The 10,173-nt window shown below is 38.7% G+C and overlaps 1 protein-coding gene across 1 annotated transcript; it reads right to left on the minus strand.

Annotated features, from left to right (window-relative positions):
• Window positions 1–317: 317 nt before the first annotated feature.
• On the minus strand, window positions 318–1,409 carry LOC129761096 (serine-arginine protein 55-like). The gene is made up of 2 exons (XM_055758800.1): window positions 574–1,409; window positions 318–477 (listed from the first exon to the last, which is right to left on the minus strand). Exons 1-2 carry the CDS (start codon window positions 1,407–1,409, stop codon window positions 318–320), a joined length of 996 nt encoding a protein of 331 aa, XP_055614775.1.
• Window positions 1,410–10,173: the final 8,764 nt, after the last annotated feature.

Here is a 10,173-nt window from a genome sequence, read left to right on the forward strand (position 1 = left end):
GCTAACAAAGGAATGGAACCCGAAGCTCCCGGCATGATATGCGTGAGGCTAACCACTTGGCAACGGGAACCACAAGCATCATATAATCAGATTTGAAACAAATAGCAATGTTTCATTTCTAGAAAAAAAAGTGAGAAGGAATGACTAAACGCAGTTTTTTTCATTTTTCTTTTGTTTAATTTTTATTTGCCATAATTAAAGTCATTAAGTAACTAAAAAAACATATACAACTTTCTTCATTTCTATCAGCAGTTCTATTGCTATGTAATCTCCTCTCCTCTAAACGTTGTATTTACCCAGTGAACGGGACAGATTCTTCATCGAGTTTTAGAGCCAGAGTGGGAACGTGAAGAGGATCGCGAGCGGGAGCGTGAGTTAGACTTTGAACGAGAACGACCTTTGTTGTCTTTTGATTTTGATCGACTGGTTGAACGACGCTCCGATTTGGAACGAGAACGAGAGCGGGCCGTATCCATGCTTTGTTTTTGATCACGTTTTATATCAGGATTACTCGAGCGTGATCGTGAACGATGGCGTAGTGTTTCATTCTTGGATTCCCTAAGATGCACAGACGAGCGCGAACGAGAGCGTGATTTGTTATCCTTTGAGTTGGATCGCGAGCGAAACCGACGTTCTGACTTTGAACGAGATCGAGAACAATATTTCTTCGCATCGCCATTGAGCGATCGGGAGCGTGAACGAGACTCGTCACGATAACGTTTCTGTCGTTCGTAGCGTGGTTTTTTCGGCGACACTGATCTGCTCCTTGATTCTGAGCGAGTGCGATAAGAACTGCCAGATCGTGATAGAGAACGACAACGCGATCGTGATCGGGAGCGACTGTCCAATGAATGAGATCGTCCACGCTTGTTGCGACCTCCATCGTCCTCTATCAATCGAATACGACGGCCATTTAATTCGGTGTCATCCATTTTATCGATCGCCTTCTCCATATCTCTCCTCGTTTCAAACTCGACTATTCCTTCATTCTTCCTTGGCCGATGGGTATCGGTATAGATGACTTCCCCGGCTTGACGAAGGTAGTCTTTTAAATCCTGCCAGCTTACACTTGATGAGACATTCTTCACAATCACACGATACTTGGACCTTCTCATAGGCCCGTACCGAGATCCACCCCGGGCCTTTTCAGAGCGTCCACCCCGTCGTACATCACCTCCACGGGGTTTCCCTCTAGCTTGCTCAACGGACACTCTTTCGCCCAATAGATCTTGGCCGTCCAATTCATAGACGGCATCGTCCGCATCTTGGTGGTCCTCGAATTCCACGAAAGCATAGCCGTTTTTAATCATGATGTCACATATCCTTCCGTAGCCTTTGAAGAACCGTTCTAAATCACGTTCCCGTGTATCACGGGGTAAACCACCAACGTATACTCGTGAGCCAACCATTTTCGATTGATTTTTTTTGGTTCTCTTTCGCAACGTTCTGTTGTCTGATGAATCTAGCCAGAGTACAAGCTTTTATATCGATTAATAGCCCAAATTACTACCCATGCTCGGGTAGATTATTCGGAGTTTGCGGTATATTGTACTCATTCAAATGGATACACTAGATCAGGTAACATTTTTTTGTTTTGTTTTGTTGCTCCTTACGTTGCTGGGTTGGACGAATAATCTACCTAGACTGCACGCTCGTAGCGTATTCGAGAAGAGCGCAAGTATATTAGCTATTGCATAACATTATTGTGAAATTTTGTGTAATTTAATATACAGTGAATCAAATCCGTAATCGTACTCTACCATGCAGATCTCTTCTCCCTTCTTTTGAAAGTCGAAAACAAGCTTTCGGAACATTCTATTTAGATAAAATCATAGTGTTATATGAGAGTTAAAAGGTTTGCTATCTGTTTTCAGAATAATGGTTTTTATTTCTCTAAATGTGGCGAATGTATGTACTAATGTATGAAAATTGACTCAAACTCATATTCGTACGCTGGTTGAAATCTTTACTCGATTTCGAAGGCGTTGGCCAATTTTCTTATTCCATCATTAGTATTGTATCCTTTGTCCATTGCAACTATTTTTAGCTGCCTTTAGCCTTATATACGAGTTTTTTGGTATATTCGGAAGAAATATTTATGTTTGTACATATGCTTGTTTTTGATTGCGTGTTGGCCGTTGATCGTTGAGCGTTAGCGTTTAGTCGTTTGATCGTTGATCGTTGAGCGTTGACCGTTGACCGTTGACCGTTTCCGTTTCCGTTTCCGTTTCCGTTTCCTAGAAAGAAAAATCAATCATTTGGAATACGCACTTTTAAAAAATCAGTCATAATTAAAATTGGTCATATTATCATGAAAATTGTGATTTTAGGTAGTTTGTATAGGAGAAATGCGTCATACGCACTCCCTAAGCGAGAATGGATTCATCTTGACCGATCTCTTAACAATTAAGGTTACAACTACATCAGTACATAGATTAGTTAACCCTGTGTCATCCGCAAACGTTCTGTATTTTAGATACGGTTCTGAATCATATTTCGGACACTCCTTATAAATTACTTGAAATGCTTAATTCCTTGATGATATAACTAAAGGGTTACTCTAAAGAATCAATCATGATAATAATTTTGACATAGGACTATGTGTTTGATTTCTATATAGGGAGTCACTCTAAGCAAAATGTAACGATTCATTAGGAGTTTTCAAACGCATATTACACGAAATGGTTATTGCGACATATGTTGTGTTATATATCATTTTACAGGAAATTTATCCAGAATTTCTTTTTGCTTGAAACATGAACAGTGAATATAGTAAAAAAAAGTTAACAATTGAGTATGTTTTCTTTCAATTGCACTATCCAGTCGCTTCCTCCCCGACGCAACGAGCAACATTTTTGCCTAAATTTGGGCGTTAGCTCATAATGTGAGTTGATGCGTAAAATGAATTATTCTCCATTTACCGATTATAGGGATTTATTTTATATTAGGGGCTGTCCACATACCACGTGGACAACTTTAGGGGGGGGGGGGGGGGGGGGGGGGGGGGTAGGGAATACGAAAATGTCCACGCTTGTCCACGGTGAGGGTGGTGGGGTACAGATAATGTCCACGTGGACGCGTTAAACAAATATTCTTTAAAAGTACATTCAGATTTGTTTTAAAAAATAAATAAAATCTGTTCCGCATTTTCAAGAGTGTTGAAACTTTCCGCCCATTTTGAGTTCTCCATATTTATCCATAGAATGGTCATGTCGAATATTTTTCCATATCATCGAACTTCTTCACTGAAATATGTATTCTGAATGAAACTTACATAAACGGTTAGCGATCAAGCTTCCATTGGTAGTGGAGGATCATCGTTTTCAACTTCTAAGCTACGTCATATTTAAGCATAAACAGAACTCTGTGTTCTAGGTCCAGGTGTTCACGAGAGTAAATTTAACATGGCGAACTGCTAATACATTTTTATCCGCAACATCCCATGTTGATAACTTGATGAAATGAAGGACTTAGCGAAACGAGTGCTATCCAAATCTCTATAATACCTGCTCAAAACAGAGTTCTGCACTTTTGTATTGAAAGAAGCAGATTTAGTCCACCTTTTCTGATGGACAGTACTCTCGTTCCCGAACTTCCCGAATTTGGCGACATTATCTTTGATACAGCTGAGTTAGGTATGCTCATCACCGGAGAGCAGCTTTTTAACACATTGCGGAACGCTCACGAGATTTCTAGTGTTTCGTGTTCCGTCTGTTACGGATGGATCACGACATATCCCGCGTTTTCTACACTTGAAAGTTAAATCCTTGGTTTGCTAAGAATCTAATGAGGCCTACCGATGACTCGCCTTCGTCTCATCCACATCGAAGGAAACGAAGAATCCGAACAAATGAAGTGTTCAAGTTTGCCCCAAAACGTGCGGTCCTTAATGTGTTAAGAATCACTTTGTCCTACCGAAAGAAAGATTGGGGTGCTACAAGTGAGATTGCCGTTCATCTGCATATGTTTTTACGACATTTGTTTTTTTTTACAAGGAGGTTTTGAATCCGGGGTTGGACTACATATTCTGTACCTCGACCAAGAGGAAACTCTTATCAAAACGATCAATAGCATGGTTGAAATCACAAGCAATAAGTATTCCTGCTCTATATTTGAAATTGAGCTTGACATTTCTACGTTTCATGGAATTAGCCGCATTGAAAATATTTTCTTCAAATTGGAGCATTTTAGGCATTCAAAATATTGTTTTCTTTGTTCTAATTATCGTTTCAATATCTTAACTAGCATCTAGCATCCAAAGTACAGTAAAGAAGTATGCCTAAACCCATTGGTTGTTTTTTATTCGAATGCTTTCGACACATTTTTTTTGAATAGTACCTCGATTAGCTTCAATCAAAACAGTTTTCAGTTGTGCTAAATCGTTTCAAAAGTCTTCAGAAAAATTCTTTTCCATAGACACTCGTTTTTCGGAGATTTTCTGCAGGCGAATTACATTTCTTCAGATATTATTTTATGCGTCGTTTGATTATAGATTATTGATTCCGCTGTGATTCTTTTTTTTCTTGATTGTGCAGTGTTTACAGTACATTGAAGTCATCGAAGAAATGTTTCTAATTTCAGTAGGATTATTTAGGGTGCAAATGTCGGATTAAATCAATAGTGTTTTCGTTTTTGCTTTGGAAACATCTTTAGAAAAGCAGATATGTATTTGTCGTTGTTTCTCTCAAATTTTCCCGAAAATCGATTTTGAAGGAGTAGTATTTTAGGCTTAGCACCAGTTATTATAGTGGGATAATTACATAAATGATTAAATAGGTTTCCATACGTATTAGAACAAATGCGATGAAAAAGAATGAATTTTTGTTATAGTAACTTCAACCCACCATTTCATACAGTTGCCATAACCGAGCTTTTCCTGCAGCCAACGATTTCACATATTTTCAAACTCTAAGATATATTGGTAGGAAGAGCGTGATGCAATTATTTCCATTTTTTCAATTAAAATATATGGAAGAATGTCCACGTGGACAACAGGGGAGGGGTATAGTCAATGTCCATGCTTGTCCACGGTTGGGGAGGGGGGAGTCTAAAATCGTGCTTTTTGTGTCCACGTGGTATGTGGACAGCCCCTTGGAAGAATAATTGACGCAACGTGACGGGACGGACCGTGAACAGTGACGTGGATGTTGTATGTGAATCGCACTTTATGGAGCACGCTCGTACGCACACAAATATACATATATCAATGGCTTGAAGCAACTGAATATACACACATTTATCTCCGTTCTGCGCTCTTCTCAACAGAAGCCCTTACTGTTAATATTGACGGTCTAGATTAGCTTAATTGTCATCTTTGATGGAGAGAGTTTTGCTACCGTCATACGGAACCAAATCACACACAAAATCCAGAACTATTATATTCATAGTGAGCCGATGATAGCCTTGCTTGATTATTTCCAATTCCCAAAACACAATTGTGTTTACATTCCTGATGCAATGTCGTCAGTTTGATGCAATGGTTACAGTGTCAGAGACATCAGCGAGTAATTAATTTGTTCGCGTCCACAACTCAATCCGAAACGAAGACATGTGATGACACAAAACAAAAAAAAACGTGAGATGTTCATTTCTTTCAATACAGAACGAGACTGAAAGTGAGCCTTGCTTCCTTACTTGTTGAATTAAAGAGTCTTTATTCGTCTTTAGCCTTCAAAAAGGCCGTTGGCAGATACTCTTGTTGAATTACTCCTCCTCACTCACACTCACTCACTCACATTCGATTCGCCGCCGAGGCCCGTCCAGCAAACGATGTTCACCAGTCGAGTGTCTCACGAAGAATGGAAAGTAAGTCTCAGCGAGATCCGATAATTGAGGGGCTTAGAATGAAAGGGGTGTAAGTGATTTGATCGATTTCTCTACATCGACTCTCTCTTTTGGTCATAGCTTAGCTGCAAATACATTCCCAGCTGTATTTGACAATGTGGAAGATAGGTCAGAGCCTCACCTATCATATTTTATAGCAAACTTAAATTGGAACGTTTTTGAAATTGAGTTATTAACTGAAGAAAAAGTTGATGAAATCGATCAAATCACTTACAACCCTTGTATTCTAAGCCCCTCAATTATAATCTTGAAAAATATTCCCCTTTGTTGATCGTCGATAAGTTGCTCGTTGTTGACGACATGGGTAGGAAATCTCACAAATGAGCAGAACAAATGTATGGGAAAATGGAAATGTTTATATTTTTCATCAATTTGAACCATTTTTACACCAAGGGATTGTAATGTATAGCATATCAAACAAATCTTATGGAATTTTCGATTCGTTTGGTATGTAAATCTCCAAAATCCGTTCGCGACAAAAATAGTTATTAACGTTAACTTTATTTCATAAAAACGAGACCTGTTTTCTGATTTGGCGCCCTTAATGAACGACGTCAAAAAACGACTGCAGCTTCTAAGGCAAATGTGAACAGACCCAAGGAGTTCTGGAACAAGATCTTTTATACGGATGAACCAGAAACCAATCTGTTTGAAACGGATGGAAGACAGGCAGTCAGTTGATGTATTGTATTAGGTGTACCGGTCAAGTTTTTTAGGTTTTACAACAGATGGCGTAATTTGATTATTATTCCAGTGTACAAATTTCCAGACATTCGTTGGAAAGCTACTGTCATTGCGCGTCTTTTTCAGTATATGTCAAAAAGTTAAAGCGTAAATAACCTAGTTTTTGCCACTTCGGGTATGTCGGTTCAAAAGTGGTAATTTTGACTTGGAAGACGAAGAATGTTCCGGACCGCCAAAAAGTTTAAAGATGACGAATTGGAGGCTTTACTCGATCAAGATCCGTCACAAACGCAACAAGAACTTGCAGATATACTTGCAGTAGCTCAGCAAACCATATCTGATCGTTTAAAGGCAATGGGAATGATCCGTAAGATAGGGCATTGGCTGCCATATGAATTGAAGCCACGAGACGTCGAACGCCGTTTTTTCACGTGCGAACAACTGCTCCAACGGCATAAAAGAAAGGGTTGTTTGCATCGAATTGTTAGTGGCCATGAAAAATGGGTTCATTACGATAATCCTAAACGTCGGGCAACGTATGGACGCCCCGGCCATGCATCAACATCGACGGCCGCGCGGAATATTCACGGCCAGAAAGTAATGTTGTCTATTTGGTGGGACCATCTGGGTGTGGTGTACTATGAGCTGCTAAAACCGAATGAAACCATTACGAGGGACTTCTACCGAAGACAATTTATGAGTTTGAGCCTTGCACTAAAGGAAAAACGGCCACAATACGAGCAAAGACACGATAAAGTTATTTTGTAGCACGACAATGCTCGGCCGCATGTCACGAAACCGGTCGAAACATGCTTGGAAACGCTGAAATGGGAGTTAATAAAAAGTAAAAAGGATTTTTTTTTTCATTTCTATACCAGGGTGTAAATTCAAAGTTTCGAAAACGAAAGCGTTACGCCGGAGAACGAGATTTTGAACGTTAATAGCTCCTAAACTACTGAACGAAATGGTATGATAAACACTTCACGAAACGTAGTCCCCCAAATATTTAATTATTTATTCATTCAGAATGGATTCAGATTCAACTTCAAACAAATGAACACTAAATCGACGATAGTCTTACGTCAACCTTGCGGTTATACCACAGATATAACCCACTTCCTGGTTTTTTCATACTAAAAATAGGGTACAAGTCGATAATTAGACGGGTCAATCAAAAAAGGTCGAAAAAACGGTGCTGTCCCCATCCCCTTTCAGAGGAGGGAGATATGTAAAATCAGCATAGAAACATTTCTCGTATCCAAAAACCCTCACAAGCCAAGTTTGGCTCCATTTGCTTGATTAGTTCTCGAGTTATGCAGAAATTTGTGTTTCATTCGTATGACAGCCACCCCCTCAGAGAGGGGGCGAAGAATGTCGATCCAACATAGAAACATTTATGGTCCCATAAAACCTCCACATCCCAAATTTTGTTTCATTTGCTTGATTAGCTCTCGAGTTATGCAACCCATTCTCCCCTCAGAGAGGGGAGAGGAATGTTGAGCCACCATAGAAATATACCTTGCCCCCTAAAACCTCCACATTCCAAATTAGGTTCCATTTACTTGATTAACTCTCGAGTTATGCAATTCATCCCCTGCTAAGAGAGAGGGAATGAGTTTTTTTTTTTTTTATTTCTGTATTATAGTGACTTTCAACACATTTGGCTGGTTCGTCACTTTTACCTTCCATTTCGGAAGAATGTCGGGAGTGAGAATTGAACTCGTGACCCTTAGCGTGAGAGGTATGGATGTTACCGCTACGCCAGATCGCCTCCGCGGAGGGGATGAGTGTCGAACCACCAATGAAACATTTGTTTCCCCTTGAAGCGTCTACATGCCAAATTTGATCCCATTTGCTTGATTAGTTCTCAAGTTATGCAGAAATTTATGTTCATTTATAAGGCAGCCCCTCTCCAACTCTTAGAGAGGAGGGAGGAGTGTCGAATTACCATAAAGCATTTATTGTTCTCTAAAACCTTCACTTATAAAATGTTGCTTCATTTGCTCAACTAGTTCACGAGTTATGCAGAAATTTGTGTTTCAATTGTATGACAGACCCCTGCCCCCACCCCTTAGGGAGGGGGAGGGTTTTTTATTATTTTATTAAGGTGCCCTTTCCATTTTAGGGTGGTCCAAAAAATATTTTTTTCCACTTTTTCCCAAAAATTATTTTTTAAAAAATCATAACTTTTGAACCACTAAACCGATTTAGATGATCGATATATCAATTTGAAGATTTGGAGAATGGATTTATTTTCGTAACTATTGATTGTAGTTGTTTTTTTTATTGTTTTCATGGCTTTGGACTAAAGGGCACTATATTTTTTATATTTTTTTCTGGAAAGCTGAGGATTTTTTACATAACATATCTCGATATCAAGGATACTATTTTTTTTTGAGTTATGATTTTTCATAGTTAACCGACAGTTCGAATAAACAATTTTTAACCCCCTTTTTCACTACAAAAATTCATAACTTTTGATAGCTTTAGGAGAAGTATTTAGAAAAAAATCATGGTGTCGTATGAGAGTTAAAAGGTTTGCTATCTGTTTTCAGAATAATGGTTTTTATTTCTCTAAAAATGGCGAATGTATGTGCTAGTGTATGAAAATTGACTCAAACTCATATTCGTATGCTGGTTGAAATCTCAATTCGATTTCGATGACGATGAACAATTTCCGACTTCCATCTAAGTATGGTATCCCTTGTTCATTGAAACTATCTTTAGCTGTCTTTAGCCTTATCTGCGTTTTTTGTGTATTTGAAAGGAATACTCATCTTTTTTCATCAAGTTGTTTTTAAAATCGTTATTTTTTGAAATTTAATGGTTTCTATACTTCCTACACAGCCGTAATCTCGCAAAGTGACGCAAGCGACAGAGGGGAAAATTTTCAGTACGAGGCTTTTCTTAAAATTGCATGTATAATCAGCATACGCGTGCATTACGAACATCTGATGTGTACAAAATGTGTACACTAGATGGAAATTCATTGCCATCGGCTTGATTCTTAAAATAATGCAGTTTTATTTAAACTATGTTACCAATGCCAGTTTGTTGTGGAAACAGCAAATCAATATCGCTATTTCCACAAACGATTGGCGTCCGTTCATCAAAGTATGCGAAAATCTGTTTCCAATTATTTTCTCCAAAATGCCGCCGTTGTGCGGATCATGAGGGAGCATCAGGGAGAAGAGTTCTACACATTTTTGGACTTTGTAGCATGCGTTGAGCAGGCTAACGCAGTTGAGAACCCGATTATAACAAATATGGACAGCACCGATTTTTTCCAAATCAAAATGCAATGGAAAACATCCGTGTTAAATAAGATAATGCCGTCTGAAATTATCCTATGTAAAGAAAAAACGATGGAGAATTTAGAAGAGTGCAGCTGCTCACCAAATCCGACATTTACCCTTCAATCAACACGTAGCTTCAATTCATCCGAAAGATAAATTGAGCTGGTGAGGTAAGTAAATATCGCCAAGAAGCATTGACCCTTGATTTCTGAAGATAAAAGACACTATTGGGAAATCCTTATAATCAACAATTAAATTAATGAGTTTTAACTATTCAGTCATCACTTTATGTGCAATATGCGTTATGTGCAATATGCGAGAACAGCAATACACTTCAATCTATTTTTAT

This window comes from Toxorhynchites rutilus, chromosome 1, assembly GCF_029784135.1.
Source record: "Toxorhynchites rutilus septentrionalis strain SRP chromosome 1, ASM2978413v1, whole genome shotgun sequence".
NCBI lineage: Eukaryota > Metazoa > Arthropoda > Insecta > Diptera > Culicidae > Toxorhynchites > Toxorhynchites rutilus.